The sequence below is a fragment of the Poecilia reticulata genome, linkage group LG5 (assembly GCF_000633615.1).
Source record: "Poecilia reticulata strain Guanapo linkage group LG5, Guppy_female_1.0+MT, whole genome shotgun sequence".
NCBI classification, from domain to species: Eukaryota; Metazoa; Chordata; class Actinopteri; order Cyprinodontiformes; family Poeciliidae; genus Poecilia; species Poecilia reticulata.
In genome coordinates, this window is record NC_024335.1 from 12813664 (window position 1) to 12832984 (window position 19321).

The 19321-nt window shown below is 36.3% G+C and overlaps 2 protein-coding genes and 1 non-coding gene across 3 annotated transcripts; all 3 read right to left on the reverse strand.

The window, feature by feature from the left end:
• Positions 1 to 6538: 6538 nt before the first annotated feature.
• On the reverse strand, positions 6539 to 6610 carry trnap-agg (transfer RNA proline (anticodon AGG)). The gene has a single exon. It is a non-coding gene; the product is annotated as a tRNA-Pro (tRNA).
• Positions 6611 to 7353: 743 nt separating this feature from the next.
• LOC103464761 (guanylin-like) lies at positions 7354 to 10004 on the reverse strand. Its single transcript, XM_008409105.2, has 3 exons — positions 9883 to 10004; positions 9430 to 9616; positions 7354 to 8128 (listed from the first exon to the last, which is right to left on the reverse strand). The coding sequence occupies exons 1-3, from the start codon at positions 9952 to 9954 to the stop codon at positions 8058 to 8060; spliced, it is 330 nt and encodes a 109-aa protein (XP_008407327.1). The 5' UTR covers positions 9955 to 10004; the 3' UTR covers positions 7354 to 8057.
• A 6764-nt stretch (positions 10005 to 16768) lies between these two features.
• LOC103464762 (guanylin-like) lies at positions 16769 to 17901 on the reverse strand. Its single transcript, XM_008409106.1, has 3 exons — positions 17748 to 17901; positions 17377 to 17569; positions 16769 to 17251 (listed from the first exon to the last, which is right to left on the reverse strand). The coding sequence occupies exons 1-3, from the start codon at positions 17820 to 17822 to the stop codon at positions 17193 to 17195; spliced, it is 327 nt and encodes a 108-aa protein (XP_008407328.1). The 5' UTR covers positions 17823 to 17901; the 3' UTR covers positions 16769 to 17192.
• Between the last annotated feature and the right edge of the window lie 1420 nt (positions 17902 to 19321).

Genomic DNA, 19321 nt, shown 5'->3' on the forward strand with positions numbered 1-19321 from the left:
CTTCTTCCAGCTCCTCCGGAGGAACCCCAAGGCGTTCCCAGGCCAGCCGAGAGACATAGTCCCTCCAGCGTGTCCTGGGTCTTCCCCGAGGCCTCGGGGAAAAACAAACAATCCTGTTTTCCTCGGGGAAAACAAACAATCAAAACAATTTCAATAAAATTGTTTTCCATAATTATTTCTTCGTTATTCATTATTCATTATTAGGTTTTAGATGGCTACATCTTGCTCTAGCACTATTATATGTGGATATTTTTTTAAACGTTAACTTCAATAAAAAATTAATAGAAAATAAACTCTCTCAGCTCTTCTGAAGTTAGATTTAAACTACACAAAACAAGTTGGGGCTTTTATTTTGTTCTATTTAGAACTGACATACTGTAATTTATATTCCAGTCTTCATCCGGTTTGTGGGGTTTTATGTAGGGGATCAGTTAAAAAAAAAGGTCAGAGCCTCTTTAATCTTGACTGTGAGATTTTCTGGACATTTTTCAAATGGACACTGCTGGATCTGGCTTTATGAGACCAAAGGCTCCAGCTGAGTGGTCAGACCTGTGGCGCAGTTACAGCCTGGAGGGGTTGTTCAGCATGAATCCACACAAATCTGCTCTAGGAGCTGAGAAACTCCCAACAGATTAACCAGAGAAAATCAATCATCCACTTCCCCCTAGACACTTGTTCCCTTTTTGTGCTGAATGAAAACAAGGGATGCGAAGGTTTGCCATCATCTTTCAGAAAGCTGGATCAAGGCACTCGTCATATCGGCAGATCTTCAAAACTGCTGAATTCATTTGTTGGATAAAGTAGGAAATTAAAAGCAAAGTACTTTCACATTTTAATTATTCTAATTATTAATGCCAGGTTCTTTCTATAGTTTATAACGGCTCATATACAGCAAAATATTTGAAGAATTTGCCTTGTTGCAAGAAATGAACTGAATGTCCAGTTATTGTTTATTTAAACAGATCGCTTCTGGCTTCTAATTCAGCATGACGGCACATGAAAGGCTGTGTAAAAATTGGCAGAAACAAAGGAGTCTTTTATGGATGTTAATGAGCCTCAGCTTGGATTTACTTATTCCCCAGCAAACTTTCTGCGTTAATCATCATTTGCTTTCTTCTATTCAATCAACTGAGGCCGTTAGTTGAAGTAAACATAAATTTATATGCAGTGAAAACCCCTTAGGCTCATGCAAAAATTTAGCCACAACCTCGGTAGTCATCAACAGTTGCCTTATTTGGAAAACCCAGAGCTTCTCCATGTTCGTGATCAAGCACAAGAGCATTAAAAAGTAACAAGTTGTTTATCACAGCATTATCTCACTGCTGAAATCGTGACTGCCTATCTGTCCATCTGCTCATGCAGCGAGATAAGTCGGATTATTTGCAAACTACAGCAGAATGAAAGCTAGAGATAAAAAGATTAAGTAAACTTGCAGACTAGAGTCAAAGGCCTGCACAATCATTATTTGTTTCTTTCAATGATACAACACAAATGATTTGGCAATGAAGTATTAGAATGGAAATTTGAGTTTAGTAGTGTTAGCCCCTACAGTAGAAACAAAATATTTTTATTGAAACTTGATAACACAAAATTGTTTACACCTCCTTTCAATTTTTACAAATTTTGCAATGTCATAACCTCAAACCTCAATGTACTATATTGCAATTTTAGTTAAGAGAGCAAGAGAAAGTAGTAAACACCACAATATGCTGTGAGAATGCTTCTTTTTATCAGAAATAGTGGGAATTCAAATGAAACGAAACAAAATGGTTGAATGGAAACCTGTTAGAACACCAGAGACTGGGGCAGAGGTCCAGCTTCCTGCAGGGGAACAAAACTCAACATACAGGCAGAATTACTAGTGGCGTAGTGAGGCGTTCTTACTTTAGAAGGTCCAAGTCAGAATTCAGATTTAATCTAACTGAGAATCTGCAACTTGAAAATCTACAAATCTGATGGAGTTATTTTACACAGAAGACAGGACGAATTCCAGTCTGTGCATGTGCCAAACAGGTAAAGACAAACCAGGAAAGCCTTTCAGCTGTGTCTGCAGAGAAAATGCGGTTATGCAAATTTGAGTCCTGCAGGCTGAATACAAATGATTGTTACAGATTTTTGTTTGTTGAAAACTTTGAAAAGCGAGAATCCTTTTCTTCCAAGCACACAGTTATGCTACCCTGGTATTGGTGTAGCACTTATATTCTCAGCAAAAATGCAAATGTGGAACTTACATACATCCCCACACTGCTCTGGAGAGTTTCTACCATCGAAACGGCAGATAATACAGGGAGCAACTTTCAAATATTCTGCACGTGTTAAATGTGAGGCAAAACGCGAAGCCGTTAATTTCCAGTAAAAAGCTGAAAGTTAAATTGGCGAAACAGTGTTTGTTCTTCAGAAGTATATGGTCTGTAGAGAAGAATGACAAATATTTCAGCAGAGGGAATGTGTGTGTTGTGACTTTCAGCAAAGTTTGCTTTTGGAGTCTCTTCTTGTGTCGATGCTGGACAATCTCTGGGACACAAAATAAAATAAAGAAGAAAACAACAGAAACTCTGCCAGTGAACATGCCAAAACAAGAAAAACATACATTTTAGATCATGTGTGCTGTTTATTCTTAGTTTGAATATTCAATGTATTGCATTAAATACATTTAAAATATTAATAATTAGATAAAATGACCTAGCCCTTATGTGCATTGTAATCACATGGCCACATTAGGGTTATCGTAGGGTTCAGTGTTGTACAAGGAAGCTTTGACTTATGCAGGAAGTAGGAATCAAGCTTTGCACTTGCTGGCTGACATGATTTCTAATTCATTTAGTGCACATTTATTCCTGAATTAACATTACTACATAGATATGTTAGAAACATTTATTTGTACTTTTTCTCCTCCTTTGGCTATCACTAAACCAAAACATACAGGATCTGGAGAAGATGCAGAAGTTTTCAGTGTTTACCACATAGCATACTCCTACATTCCCAAAAGGGCTACATCATTAAACATCCTCCCTCACACTGAGTGTTGAAGCTGCTTTAGAGAAATGTTGATTGACGCATATTTGCTTCTGGAAAGCAAAAGTAGTCTCTGACGTCCCGTTAGTTTAAGTTGTGACCGCATGAGACATACTGATGGTGTTGCAAAAAACAGAATTTTGACAGGATTTAAATATTGGTCAATGTTTCCAATAAATGACAAAGACAGGAACGCAATACACTGCAGTCATTGTGACAATCATATGAATATATACTGAGTCATCTAATGTTGTAATAATAATCTGCACAGTATTGCATTGTAAGATACTTTCTTCTTAAATGAGTGATACACCCCCACCTCCATGTCTCCACTCCTAAACTGACACAAAAACTAAAGAAGCAAAAGATGATTTGTGCAATTTATTACAGAGATTTTATTTAGTAGAAGACAAAATCAATCCAAGTCTTTACGTGAAATATAATCATCTCCTAAACATAATAACTTGTTTTACCACTTTTGCTGGCAGTAACTCCATTAGGCATTTTTAGTCCACTCTTCCATCCAGAATTGTTTTAATTCAGACATGTTGTAAGGTTTTCAAGCATGAGCAGGCTGTTTATGGTCACACTGCAACACCTAAAAAGGATTTAAGATTTATCTTTGACTTGGCTACTTCAAACCTTTATTTTTTTTTTTTTTTTTTTTTTTCTGGTGTGCTTTGGGTTATTCTTCTGCTGCATAACCTAAGTGCTCTTGAGTTTTCCAAAGTGATGTACGTAAAGCCCAATATGGTGGAGTACGATGTTTTGATTTGATTTGACTGAGAACAGCATGTTGAACAACAACTCTCATCTTTACATCTCTGGGGCTTGGTTTGAGTTTGAAATTCAAATGAGAGAAAAATAGCAGAGACTAAAAACATAGTTCTTACATTTATACTTTGTAGAAGGGGTTGAAAGTCTGGTTGAATCTCATTTTCTCCAAAATGCACAGTGTTATAGTTCACAAACCACAGTATTTGGCTTAGAATCTGTCCCACCAGGGGGCACATTGCTGTTTTTTCTTTTGCAAGAACTAGTTCAAAGACACAGAGAACAAAAGTCATTTGGACTCTAAATGTGTCCAAACAAATTGACGGTATTTTCCCTCTCTATGTTTGTTTACTATGCTGCAGAAAGATAGCATTGGCCTCTCTGTCCATGTAAACTGGGATAAGCTCCATAAACGTGACCCCAAACAGGATAAGAGGCGTCTCTTTCTATATAAATCATGCTGTGAAAATGAAAGAACTCTTTTCTCAAAGATATCAAATGTCCTACAAACATCACCGAGCAACCTCACTCCTGTCTCTTGGCTCCTTCCTTGAGACAGGAAACAAGACTGAGGTTATTGTGAACTTTACAAGGACACCATGACTAGGAGCACTGCTCCCAACAGTGTGTGCTTTTGAAGCTGCAAGAGCTGAATAACAGAAGCTTGTATGAAAGCAAAGAGTAATTTCAATGATCACTGTACTAAAACACACACACAGTCCTGGGTTAACTGACATATCTTGGTAATTTCCGATAAAAACTTGTAATTGTCTGAAACTTATTTTGTCAAAGACAACGTAAGATCCCAGAAGGAGTAAATAGTATATAAAAAAGCATGAAAAGATTGACAAATATTTTTCATGTCTTTTTTTTACTCCTTGTAACGTTTCTGTGGACGTAACCAAAGTTGGTTCTCTGTTCATAAAGATGTTATGACTTTAATGCTTTCCATGGCTTTGATTTGACAGCTGTCTTAGTGTACAATAATTTAACTGTCACATTTAATATTTGCTTTATTTAAACATTTACATTTTGTTCACATATGTTGAGCAACACTATATGATAAAATGGATTACATTGCTAACTTTGTAATTAAGTCCCTTTGTAATTTCTACCCCTAAATTTTATCTGCTTCAAAGCTGCAGTATCTAACTTTTATAAAACAAATATGTTTCTTCAGTATTTGTTTAAACTATACTGACACTACATCCTGACAATATAACACGAGACAGATAAGATGTGAAAAAAAATCAAGCTACTCGACCTCTTCCCTGAGCTACTATTGCGATTTGCAGAAATGTACCTCTCCTGGTTAAAAACAACCAATCAGAGCAAGTCTTAATGTTGACAATCATTCTTGTGTACATGCGGCTCAATGTATTAATGGTGGAGAAACAACTTACTATTAGAGGAAAACTGTTTGTCCGCCATCGTCAATGGCCATGCTAACTAACCTGCACATTTACATTCATGACAGCCTGTGTTGTGGTGAACTGTAGCAGAGAGCAAGAGGGAGAGTGTGAGCAGCTTGTACACAAGCATAGTTTACAGTAGCGATAAAATTTTCCTGATTGGATATTTCTAACTGAGAGGTGTATTTTTGCAGTTGGTACTAGGAGCGCAGGGAGAAGACAGTGGAGAGAGATATTTCACACGGATAATCTGTGTTATGCAATGTAATTTTAAAAATATCCAATTTTATTAATAACACTATTGCCAAGTTATTACTCATTATGAGGGATTGTTGCAAAATTAACCAACTCATTTAGAAGAATTGCTGCAAAATCTGTGACTTGATGTAATCAGCTGGGCTTTCTTACTTATAAACTTATTCACTAGCTGGATAAGCTGAACTTGGCTGCATAGTATTATAGCTAAGACTGTATTGGTATGTATGCAAGTAAATTTCAATCAGTTACACCATAACATGGATGGATTGTGGTGATTATTTACAATCTACGGGTCATCATTCAGTGACCGTTGGAGTTAACCATCAGCCCCGTTCGTGACCCTACATGGATAAGCGGGTATAGACAAATGATAAATGGATTTACATTTGTATTTAAATTGGATCTGTCGATCCTCTAAAGTTCCCCAAGATCACGTTTGTTTTGTGTATTGGCTTTATGTAAATAATCTAAATTGAATTCAAACTAAGCTAAATGAACCAAATCTAGATGATAAAAAGTAAGGATAAAACAAATCAACAAAGAAGAGGGCCATAGAAAAGAAATCCCATGCTGCTTTTACAGTTTTAAGCAACATAAAGTAAATGGTATGTACAAAAGATATTTTAGTGTAGGGCGCCCTCTGGTGGGAATAAGCTAGAAAAAACACACTAAAACACCAGAGCCGAAGAAAGAAATTACATGATATTCTTTTGAACAGTGAAAAAAAATGAAACTTTATTTACTTAGAGATGTTTTTGCAAATTTGCTAACAGTTAAAAAGCAACTTCACAATTTATCAAAAAGTCTGCATGTAAACGACATAAAAAATAAATAAAGTTAACATAGGGTTCTTTACTAAAAGCTTGAAATGAAAACTAACAGTGTTTGGACAACATCAAAACGTCTTTGACATATTTCATGTTTAATGTAACGTTAATAAAACATCAAAACTCAAGGTAAAACCTGTAATACTGTCACAACAGTATGGTTACACAAGAACTAATATTAACTTTGATATACTACTTTCAATATCTATAATATTGATACTAAATGCACGGGTTGAGTCTACAATAAAATTTGGGCTCGTCCGGGATTTGAACCCGGGACCTCTCGCACCCTAAGCGAGAATCATACCCCTAGACCAACGAGCCACGGCGGAAGCATAGGGACCGTTAGTCGATCTCTGACGTAGTACGCAGCCGGTTGTATTTTCCTTTTTTTCCAGTTTTGTGACGTTGATACACTACTGTGCTATTTTGCAGCGAGTATTCTTCGGCGCTTTCACTTGGCTCCAAATTTGCTTTAACACGCTGGAGGTTTTCACTGAACAAGAACGACTATTCTACTACTCATTGTAACTGATATACGTAAAATAAGTTTGACGTTTCATTTGTATACTTAGTCTTCAAAGGATTTATTACTTGGTTGTAATGTCAATGAATTAACGCGAGAGGGCGACAGTTGTCCAGCATTGACAAAAATCAAAGACCGAACTAATTCAAGAGGTCTCCCTCTTTTCTATTTTTGTGCTAGTTCATAAAAAAAACTGTCTGCTTAGGGTTTAAATTCTCCTAAATCCTGAGATTTATGAAGTGGTTGAGGGATGTGATCAAAATGCCTCTCAAACTGCTCCTTTTGGAGGTTTTTGTAAACATCCCATTTGACCCTGGGATAACCCTGGAAACCATTAGAGGGTCTATTTCCACAGCAACACTCTCCAGAATGAACTGGAGAGTGGAGAAAGAGACTTGTGAATTTCTGGTTTCTCCCACTACTGGAATAAGTAGATGGATGGATGGATGTTTGCATTTTTTAAATAAATGTAGAAACATTTTATTAATGTCACAATTACAATATTTGTTGGAATTATAATTAAAAGAACTGCATTAACGAAAACAATAAATCATATATTTATTTGCAAACATTTTAATTCAGATTTTGTAGAAACAAACTGGTACACACATGCATGAATCAACACTGTTTTTTTCTTTTTTCTTTTTACAGTAATTGTTATGGTTCACCTCTTTCATCTGACCTATCCATTAACTGATCCATTAGACTCATTTGGTTGTACAGCTTATAGATAAGCGGCTGCAATTTAGAGGCGACGCAGGCAGGAGAGCAGCTTTAAATAAAACTAAATGAATGTTGTCTAAAGGGTAGATGAGTGACTCCTGTGGAAGCTGTGATTAAAGGCGTCATCATGAGTGTCCAAACATAAGCCCTATTATAGACATGCAAAATCTGTCACATGTAATTGCTTCTTCATTGGCTTTCTACCAAATTCAATGTCTTATTCAAGTGGTGTGGTAAATCTCTGAAACAGACTTTGAAGCAATAATAGATAATTACCAACATCTAGAATGTGCATGTATAAAAATACCACATCTAATCATTTTTAAATGTAACTGCTATCCAAAATTCATTCTGTTGACCGCTGAGCCATGGGGTTTTTGGGGCTTATTGCTGGGTGACAGTGTAGGTTTTGTTATTTCCATGGATGCCTTAAACATAGAGATGTGGAAAATGAAGCTATTGAAGATGAGTCTCCCTTGAGGCTCTCAATCGATGTGTTTGAGCATCTAGCAGATGGGACTTTTAGTCCAGACATCCAAAGCAGGAAGGGTTGACACATATCTCACAAGGATCAGGTGACATCATGATGTGCACTGGAAAAACAAAAAACAAAGGGTAAATAAGTACTCATTCTGCCTTCTACTATCATTCACCAACTTTTCAGCTTAATTAAATTGTGCCTATAATTACAATGGGGTCCATTTCCCTTTCAGAACAGTTTCAATTATGCTGCTTGATGAGGTTGAAAGGGCCCCAAAGACTATTTGCTCAGTTTTCCAGAGGTACTTTATGGTGCAGGAGTTGCAGGGTGTGGATAATACATTGTGTAAACTTTGAACTCTAGGAATGCATTTGAGTAAACTAACCAAAGCGTGTGTATAGTGTCAGTATCCAAGCAAAACTCTTAAATAGAGTGTGTGCCTGAGTGAAAAACCTAAAGGTGAAGCTGGAATTCTAGAGAGGAGGCCTTTCTAGTATTATTGTCTCAAATGTCAGAAATAGACTTCTGTGCTAAAAGAAAAATAGGAGCGCAGGTATTCAAGGAGCCCAGTTGATATTAAACAATCTGACATTTTAGGAAGCATTTTTATTGATTTCAATCTAGAACAGAAGATTGGTTATAGAATACATTTGCTTCTTACAACCCTTCCCCCAAACTACCAAATTCAACACAACAAAACTATAAAAGTTGACGTAAAAGAAGAGTGCAACCTCTTTGAAGGTTTTATACAAATAAAACAAATGATAGAGTTTTTACCAGATTTGTTATTGTGTAAATCTTTGCTCAGTGTATAAAATGAACACAAGAGATTCTAAAATGACAAAAACAACATAAGTGCAATCTTTCTTTTTTTTTATTTTAGGTTAATTGGAGTTTATTTAGGTGGAACATAAATTCCACTATGTGGGTGAGGTTGGACTTTGACTGGACCAGTACTGTAACTCTTACTGTGTTCTTATTTCACCATTCTGTTTTACATCCTCTGCTGTAGTGTAATTTTTTTCAAATTGTTGTACGACCTTTCCAGATTAGTAGGCAGCAACAAATACTTCTAATAGATCATGCGATGGTGTTTTCAATGATCAACATACTAACAACATATTCCATTGACTCGAATATTGACATTTGGAGGAAAAGGATATAATCATACGCTATATCTTTCTGAACATGCACTGTAAAAAGTTACTTGTGATTAAACATCTACTTTTCTATTGGCAGTCAGAAACACTTGTTCCATATAAGAACTTTAGTAGTTCTTAAGCGGAATTGCAGTGTGCCCAAAGACAAGTTGTTTGCATTTTTATGAAGGTCAAGAAGTGGATTAACTGCAAGTTTGGGAAAAGAGCATTTTATGATATGCTGCCTAAAGAAACGCCAACATCCTGTCCTTACCAAGTCGCGAGAAAATAATTCCTGCGCCCTTCCCTTGGCACACTGGGTGAAAGACTTGAGGCAGGAGAGGGTGGGCGCAAACGGCAGCGGTACTTGTCTCTGTGAGGTGAGGGTTAAGGTTATCTTCCAAGTCCATCAGCTCCCTCAGCTCCTTCACCGCCTCCAGGGGGAAACTCCTGTCCCCAACCTGCAGAGGAAAGTTCGAGAACAGGCTGTAGGTGTAATAAATGCATTGAACAACCCAAGACTTCGACAAACAGAGAGTTAGAAAAACACTTCTTTACAAGTTTTCTTTGACCAATACATTCCTGTTTTTTAATCCAACAACAAAACTGGAAGGGCTACTTTAGAAAGATTTGCACCATGATGAATTAAAAGAACACATGCGAGTGTGAACCAGAAAGAAAATAATTCAGAAAATAAAAATAAAGTAAAAATATATATTTTACATACCATGACTTGCACACTCAAAGTTCCCCTCCACACACAAAGCACCAAAACAAGGACAACAGCGAGTACCCTCATTTTCAGATGATTCACGATACGTCTCAGTTTCGAGCTGCGTTTCTTCTGTGATCTCTGGATTCCTTCACAACCTCTTTATAAAGTGGTAGCACAGATTGTTAAGTGATTTATTAACACGTTCGCCTGACAGTGAGAAAGACAAGGGGTGTAAAAGAACGGAGACTTCAGAAAGATAATCAAAGGCTGTTCCAATGTGCATTGAGTGCTTTAGATCCTCTTTTTTTGTTTATGGTGTCTCTTCTGTCATGTGTTTACAGCACTTATCTTGGGTCTCTGTGCCATCATCATAACCCAGTGTTAACTTTGGATTTAAAACTAACTCTCAACATCCCGCAGCGACACCTAATGAATCTCATCTCTTGACTTTTCTCACACATAGAAGCCGCAGATAAACAAACCATACGGATAAGGAGTGGAATCATGTAGGTCATTTGTTGAAGTGTTTATAATATTTGCAAGTGACTGGAATTCCCACCTGCAACACTGAAGTGTTTTTAGAACAGATTTTTTGTGAATTAAATGCGATTCAAATTAAAATTTTAAATTCAAGTAAATGTACATTGTATATCAGATGTTGATTTGTCCATGTGCAGTACAACTCAGTCGCACGTTGCTTACTAGTTGGTATGGTGATTTATGAATGTGTGGTGTTGTTGGGTGAATGTGACTCCAGCATGAATTGCTTTGAGTGATAAATAAGGCCAGCGAACTGCAATATAAAATGAAATAAACTAGAAATTATTCAAAAGCTGGAAATTCAATCCAGTCACTGTAACTCTAGGCAGTAGGATAAAATATTTTAAATTTAATAGAATCCATACAATCCCAATCTCTTAACATCAATTACTATAAGTTAGGATTCAGTTTATTACTTCAAGCAAGGATAAACAAAAATGTCCATGTAATTATACTTTTGCTGAAAGAGGCAAAAATATTGAGCAAGTTGTAGATGAATTTTGTTTTCAGGTAAAACAAATTCATGTCTCTTAATAATTTCACTACAACAAAAAACTGTTTAACAACAGGACAATGATTAAAGGTTCACTATGTGTTTTTCTAGGCACACAGTGCCATTTTATAGCACAATCAAGCAACTCTATCACCTTCAGTTGTCATAAAAATCTTTAATTGTGCAACAGTTCTTTCACTCTGCTTCCAGCTGAATTAGACATCTTGATGCAGTTGAGTCCAGGCAGTCCAGACTTGAAGAAAATGCACAATTTAGGAGCAAAACAAAAAAACGTATAAAAGCAGGTGAGAATGCTTTCATACCTAAAGATACACAGCAACAATCAGAGTGTGTTTCAAAAATAATAATTTCAGCAGATGTTTTTTTTTTTTTACTGAAATAGTTCACTGCTAGACCTTTAAATTGTGGTTTGATTGAACTTGAAACGTCATCTTAATAACCAAGCAAAGAGCTTAAACATTTAAATATTTAGAGTTTAACCTCTTCACTGTTTCTTCTCCACTCTTTTCCCTACAGTCACAGAGCAGTCAGTCCATTGACAAATCAAAGGAATGGATGGTAGAAAAACAGCCTTCTTGTACAAATTTGGAGTGCTGATTGGACATTTTTGCTATCCAAAAAAAGTTTTCCAAGAATAAATAAACCCAAATTCCCCCCAAAAAAGAAAAAATGGATGTATAATCTTGTCCTTTTGAACAGAGAACGTTCCTGTGTCTACATCTGTGATGTAATGGTGAGTCAGAGTCTGGATTTATTTGATCAGCAATGAAAAGCCAGTTCATGGTTGAAGTGTGGGAGTGATCTAAATGAGACCTTGTAGTGCTCAAGGCTGTGTTGCAATACCATTAATGTCAGCTGCATGCGCCGCAGCTCTCAACACATTTGTCAGTCTATAAATTTCCATTTAAAAGTTTCTCCTCAAAATAAGCGTTATATTTGGCTGAATTTTAAATGGGAGACTGCTCAGTGCATAGGGATGCTTTCATTAGCATTAGAACAAGCACAGGTGTCCAATCCATCACGGGACCATGACAGAGTCAGAGGACGATGCACTTTCACGTCTCAAATAGCGAGCCAATTTTGAATCGTAAATGAACCTAATAGGCATGCCACTGCAGCTGAGATGAAACTTTGAGCAGATGGAGACCAGAAAATGAAGGTTCAAAGGAAGGATTATTTCAGATATATTTTAATTTAAACTGCTTTACACAAAACACAGGATACACATCAAAATAAAAAAGATTTTAAAAACACTGCACTATCAAAACAAAACAAAAAAAAAACTAGTTAATTTGTTAGTATAATCTTCAGTCCATTTCTTTATCATACATGAGAAAGTGAGAAAACAGCTACAGAATGTATTGCACTATGGACCAATTGCAAAATTTTTAAATCTATCCAATCCTAAGTGCAGTGACTTAAGAATCGTAATAGGTTAAATTTTCCTTGTGTTGCTCAGGGCTCTGGAAGCAGCATTTTGGATGAGCTGCAGCTGCCTGATTTATTTTTCTACCAGTGAAGACATCAGAGCAGTAATCTAACCTGCTGGACATAAATTCATGCACCAATTTTTCTGTCATGTTATGACAAGACAAGCGTGATGGGCTGAGAGGAAATCGAGTCACAGGAATCACTAGAAAAATTGTTTTCATTTTAACCCCCAAAAACATATTTACAAAAAATGAATGTCGTCCTCATAAATAACGTCAAAGAAACAAAACTGAGAAAACTAAATGACTGCACAAACAAAACATAACTGACTTAACAAAGACATGACACAAAGGGTGTAAATATACTGGCTGATAACACCATTGCGACAAAATAGGAGTAACAAAACTTACTACAAACAGTAACTACAATTAACAACACAGTGCAGCTAAGCTTGTTAATAAACTAATCTGGTAAGAACTGATAAAAGAAACAAGTATTAGTCATAAGCACAAACAAAAATGAACAATGCGTAGCTAAATGTTCATGGTTGCAAATAGAACAACTGTATTTAAACCAACTAATAAATATTTAACTCCAAATTCAAGTGTCAATGTGTTTGGATGAATGAAAGGTGCAAAGGTGCACTCGACTTTAGTGGAGTGTAACCATAGACTTGGCTATCACAACAAGAAACCTTTGATTCCAGCAACATTTTTACAATGATAGTAAAGTGAGTTACACTATGTATAGTGGTTGTAAAAGTTAACACCTCTTTCCAAAACAACATCAAAGTTTTTTCCATGATCCGTGGTCTCTAGCCCCAATAAATCAGTACATAAGTTATGAATTACATCATTTATCATAGAAATGTGCTATGCTGAATTTATCTTCTTGTGGAAAACGTCCCAGTTGAATGCATTTTTCAAATAAAAAGTTTATTTTCTGTCTCTGTGTGTGATCATGATGCAAGATATATAAACATCAGCTGTTCTGTCATGACTTAAAAAGAAACGTGACAAACACACACATGCAATAGCTGTAAGCAAAACAATGAGTGAAAAAGTTGCTTGGAAAAATCAATAAGGGCTGCAATAAATTTTCACTGACATTGATTTAGGATTATGCAACTCATGAGTAGCCGCTGCATTCATGGGGCAATTAGCTGCTGTGGAAAAAAAGGAATAGAAGGTAATAAAACAACGTTGTCAGCTGTAAAAGTCATGCATGTTTTTATTACACTTGAAAGTTTACATTATTTTTTCATCTCAGCACTGCAGAACTAATTATTTTTAGCCATGTTCCGACTGAAACATACAGAACTTTTGAATTAGTTATCCTAGAATAACTCCACTCTACTTCTAATTCTTACCTTTAATTAAATACACTTCCAGCATAGAACAACAAACACTTGACAACCTATTAAATTCCCAATTTTTCAGTGTAGCAATCTGAGCCTGAATTTCTCCATATGGATCGACTTTGTTAATTAAGTTKGCTATTAGTCAGTTATATTAACAGTTTTGAGGATTTGCTGATATGCCAGGGACCACGGTGGCTCTGAGCTGTATGATAATGTAATTTAGCTGCACAAAATAAATTATTTACATTGCTGAATTTTGATGTAATGCAAATTTCAGTGTATAGGTGTTATATGTGATGCAGATGCAAGATATGGTATTTCTAGGGCTGTTGTAAACTAATATTTTAGTAGCTGAGTAATTTGTAGATTATTTTGATGATTAACTGAGTAATCAATTTAAAAAAATGATCAAATAAAATATGAGTAATTATATCAAAATTAGCGCCACTTTTCACATTTGTGCATCACAATCATTTACTTTTATGTAGTTTAGAAAATGAACCTGCATAGCTCACTTTTTAAATTAACCTGAGCAAAAATTATTCAAAAATCAGAAATTATATCCAATTTAATAAGCAGCAGGCTCACAAAGACACTTCTAAAAAAGTGTCTATACTTCAGTTTTTAGCTTATGTGTTCATCTTCAGTCAATTTAATAGACAAACTCTCACTTTGCCCAGCCACTTAAAGCGTTTGTGTTCATGTGTGAGACGGGATCTTTGGCTCATACACAGAAACAGATGCCAGAGCGCATCATGGTGCGCTCTGCCACTCATTTGGACAGGGAAGGTAGAAAATTTATTTTCCGGCTTGTTGATAAAGCTACACTYACCAAAGCATCAGTTTACCGCAGCCCGTTGTGTTCCGTCTATGTATGAATCAGTCTTCACTCCACCTGTGCCCTTACAGCCACATTGAACTTGGCTGCCGTTCACTCCAAATCAGCCACTAGGCAGCAGCAGCGCAGGGAAGAGAGCGATTGTTGTATTCATTGTTGTATTTGGCTGCCCCAAATTAAGAGTGCTGCAAAACATAAATAATCACCAGGCTGGAACATGGCCCTGTGCTAAATAGTAACACATAATTTATGTCTTGAGGAATTTTAGTAACAGAGACACTCAAATCACTCAAGGAAACGTTACAATCTTATATTTTCTACCTCGACAGGTATGCTTTTTATATGCATCAATACATGCTCAACTAACCWCAGGTGAGCTGGGAGTAATTTAGTAAATGTGACTTATACTTTTTGGTTGCTTGTTCCAGTTTTGCTGACAATGAAATCTAACAATATTGAGATGCTGGGAGCTGCAGTGACATGAAATTACTGCAGCTTCAAAGGATCACCTACTCGATGAATTTAACAACTGAACATATTGTTTTGCTTTCATTTCAATGTAATTGTATGGACCTTAAAATCAAATCAGCTGGTTGAGTGTGCCCTGAGCACCATCATGTGGTATGTTAAATATTATTTATTTTTAAAATACAGATTATTGTTTATAAAAAGTTGTGTGTAAACAAAATTTTTGTGTAAGTAATGGGAGAATAAGTAGTTTGGAAGAGTTAAGAGTTTATTTTCATAATAATGTGAACTAGTATTGTACAAATGATGCTGTGCACTGCCATACTTTTTTTTGAGGAAACTTTTAATTGATGAAATGGTTTTGTTTTGTTTTGTTTTTTCTTAACAAGACATCCTGAAAGCTAATTTATAATGTCTTGGGTGATTACTTGTTCTAGGCCACACTTTGCTTTTGTCTGTGGAAATTCTTTTCCACAGGAAAATTCTTAGGAAAATAATTTTTTGCTTTGGGAGAGAGAGAGAGATACACTGAATCAATCACAGAAATACACATTTGTCTTTAGATATTTTATTTAGAAAATGTAATTTTCAAAAATCTCAGAGTATTTGAGAAAAGAAAAGCAAGAGAGAAGAAGGAAGAAGAAGTGAAACTTAACACATACAATTCTCCTTTTATATCTTATCAGTCACGTACCCGGTGGCTTCCCCCCATCTCTCTCCTGTAGGGAGTTTCTCTCAGTTTGCTCAGAAACCTTCATTATCAGTTCATTCCTCCCAGAAAAATGAGCGAAAGTTTTATTTTCCAAGACGTGTAATCATAATAACTCATCCTCTGATCATACTTGATCTCTGAATGCTCCAGTGTAAAACGGTATCCTTAGACTCATGAGTAACAGCCAATGTATGCATTTACATGTACAGGTTCAAATTAATTTAATAAACTAAATAATTAATATTTTTTTGGTATTGTTATATTGTAACATACATTTCTTATGATAAGTTATGATTGATTTGGTCTCACTTTTGAACTAAACTATGGCATTTTGTCACATCTTAGTAAAATTGTGTAAAACTGTCTCCACTGCTATAACAAATGTTTAAAACAGGACAGAATCAGATCTGAATAAAAGAACAAGGACAAATTGAAAGACTGTGCTTTCTGATCATTTTATTTTTTTGCAAAGTTTTTTTTTATGAATTTCATAGAAAGTGTTATTGTTACAATGTTTTTATTGCTGGCTAACTACTTGACTGTAAAATGAGGTTTATTAATTGTAATTAGTGGCAGTTTCTGATATGGGCGACATGGGCAACCACCCTAGGTGGCATCTTGTGGGGGCAGCATGAGCGCCCCTCTTACCCCCGCCTATTGTCATCACCCACTGTCCATGGTCACATTAAACCATGGGCAAGCTCTGGCTCTAACTTTGACAGAAATATAGTTACTATTGAGGCAGCTCATTCATTATGTAATAGTGACATGAGATATGTAATATTTCACAGGAGAGAAGCATGCCAAAAAACTGGATCTGGAAATGTATTGATTATTACAATTGATTCAAATAAATCTTTGAATTTATTTGAATTAAATTCAAATACATTTTAATTTATTAATTTCTTTCATTAATTGCTGTTTTTCTAAGTTATACTTTCCAGCTGTAAATAAGAAGAATTTCTCAACATAAAAGGTCTAAATTAAGACATGTATTTGCTGCAACAGATCTTTTTTAAGAAAAAGCACAATACGTACAAGGTCATTGAATGAATGCTTTTTATTCAAAATAGCAATAATATTAAAAGGCGAAAAGAAAASATTTCTTTAAATATATAAAGCAAGGTAAGAGAAATGTAACATCCAATGTAAAATCCAAAATAAATTGTTTGGCAAGAGCTGTCAGTTGAATGATAAAAAAAACCCAAAAACAAGTCAATACGCTATAGTAACAGTTTTCAAAACATTCTTCAGTCTGATTAACATCTTTTGTGGCCATTTTTTGGTCTGATAGATATTTCAAAATATATCAAGTGCCCACTGGGGCAGAACATCAGGGATAAAGCCTTTGGCTCATCATTTCAGGGAAAAAAAAATTATCAGGTTTTAAAGGGGATGGGAGGACAAAAAGATCACCAGCCTAAAGCGAGGCAAGAGGTTTCTGGYTTGCAGTGGGAGTTTAGCAACCAGTGCAGGCAGCAAACGCACAGATCTCACAGACGTCCATGGGAACCGCAGCTGAAATGAAGGCAAAAATCAGACAGATGAGAGCTCAGTCACACATTATTCACATAATTTCATATCAATGRCTTGCTACTTGTGCTTAAAATTTAAATGAGCTGCTTAGTTTTTAATCATCTTACCTAGTCTGACCAGAGATGAAGATCCTCCTGTCTGCTTGCAGATGGGCAGCAGCTCCTGGGGCAGCATGGGCTCGGCACAGAGCGAAATGGGGCTTGACCTGAACCTCGGGTTCAGTTGGCCGCTCATGGCTCTGCTCTCCGATAGCTCCTGCAGCCTTTTTACGGCCTCCAGAGAGAAAATCAATCCATTTTCCTGAAGGAAAAAGCAGATTTAGTTGTTATTAATGGCTCATTGACTCTCAATGCAAAGGATAAGATACATAGATCTCTGTAGTCCAAGYCACATGGTAGATAGCTACATGAGGCTCCCTCTGTGATGAATGAAGTATGTAATCAAGTATGTAATAATCAAAAATCTCATAATCACTTACTTCAACCTGCACGGCCTCAGAGGTCAAGCCGAGAGCCAGAACAAGGAGAGCAACTGCAGCAAAGGTGGTCTTCATGGTGGTAGTTGGCAGCAGGATGTTTTGCAGCTTCTTTGGTCTTGGTTGTTCTCAGCAGATGCTCAGCTAAGTGTGTCTGGTTTTTCTCCTTCCACAGACCGCCTTTTAAACCCTCAAAACCAGGAATCAAGTAGTCATGTGACCAAAATCCCTACAAATGAGAGCAAAGTTTTTCTCATGAGTTAATGAGTACTGATAAGGTTTTACAAGGTCCTAAGGAGGAATTCATAAATCTTCCTTTGACCTCATCATCTGTCTGATTATTTTTATGGATCTGGGGCTCAGTGGTCTGCTGTTAAACAGTTACCAGGAGATTCATGGATGACGAAAGAGCCACACCATCTCATTGTTAAAAAGTTCAGCTGCTCACACCTTCTTATTAAGCTTTGTTTAAAGTTTAAAATGCCTGCTGGGCCTACATTTTAAACAATGGATAAATGAAGAGTGCTGATCACAGAAAACTGCAGGTCCAGAGTTTTGGACAGACACACACAGTTGCAAATAAGAGTCCTAAGTCAGACCAATAAATCTATGCACAAATACCATCCTTGCCTATATCAAATGCTTGTTAAGCTCTCCTCGGGAATTCGAGGAGAAAATATGGCTTATTGGATCTTGAATGAATGGATTGCTGTTGTGGAGTTGTGCATAAGCAGTTGTTTATTTGATTTGATTTGCCTCCCTGCCTGGTCAGATCTGAATTAATTATCACAAAAAAGCAAACTAGCCATACTCCTCTGAAGGAACTGAGACCTGCTGGACTCAGAGTGTTAAGAACTGCAGCTGTGAAAGCTTTTAGGTAATGAAAGTGGCTAGATTGAAAATGAAGGKGGGTTATACATTACAGACCAAATATCTATAGATATGTTTCGCTCCGGGTTGCAGGTTTGCCCTTTTTGTCAGCCATCTAAATTAAAACACAGACCTGTGACCTTCCAAAAGTGAAACAGTTTTTCAAACATCTGAAGGACAGCAAGGGTTGGACATGGCAAACCCAATATATACTGATTTTGTTTTGGTGTGGCATGAAACTTACCAGCACTCACACAGCTCTGTGAGCATTTGGCATGCCACCAACACATCTGGGAGGCTTTTTAACGAGCTCATGAAGTCCAATTTTTCACACACACACCATGAAGGAACCATTAGTCTAACTACTGGGAATTGTTCTGAGCATCTTCGATACACTGTTGCCCTCTATCCATAATAAGTTGCTTACTTTTAATGTCTGTGAGTAAGACATACAGAAAATCTAGTTGTTTTCAAAGTAATTAACTGCCCTTTTGTGAAGTCTGTATTGGATAAGGGTGTGACTTCGACAGAAGAAAATTCAGTCATATGCTCAGTGTATAAACCTTTGTTGCCTGTTAAAAAATGTTCAAAAGCACTGACATCAAAAATGTGTGATCAACACAGAATCTCTTGTTAACCACTGAAGCTTCAAGAACATTTGTTTTTGTCGTAGTAAAAACTATAGAGCTGGAGTTCCTCCACTTAGA

What these genes read in the sequence shown, in the direction of transcription:
- LOC103464761 (XM_008409105.2), bottom strand. Translation starts at nt 9,954, where the DNA reads ATGAGGGTACTCGCTGTTGTCCTTGTTTTGGTGCTTTGTGTGTGGAGG. An exon ending in CTTTGAGTGTGCAAGTCATG is followed by an intron (nt 9,617 to 9,882) that starts GTATGTAAAATA and finishes TTTCCTCTGCAG; the next exon opens with GTTGGGGACAGGAGTTTCCC. An exon ending in AATTATTTTCTCGCGACTTG is followed by an intron (nt 8,129 to 9,429) that starts GTAAGGACAGGA and finishes TTGTTTTTCCAG; the next exon opens with TGCACATCATGATGTCACCT.
- LOC103464762 (XM_008409106.1), bottom strand. Translation starts at nt 17,822, where the DNA reads ATGAAGACCACCTTTGCTGCAGTTGCTCTCCTTGTTCTGGCTCTCGGC. An exon ending in CTGAGGCCGTGCAGGTTGAA is followed by an intron (nt 17,570 to 17,747) that starts GTAAGTGATTAT and finishes TTTTTCCTTCAG; the next exon opens with GAAAATGGATTGATTTTCTC. An exon ending in TTCATCTCTGGTCAGACTAG is followed by an intron (nt 17,252 to 17,376) that starts GTAAGATGATTA and finishes CCTTCATTTCAG; the next exon opens with CTGCGGTTCCCATGGACGTC.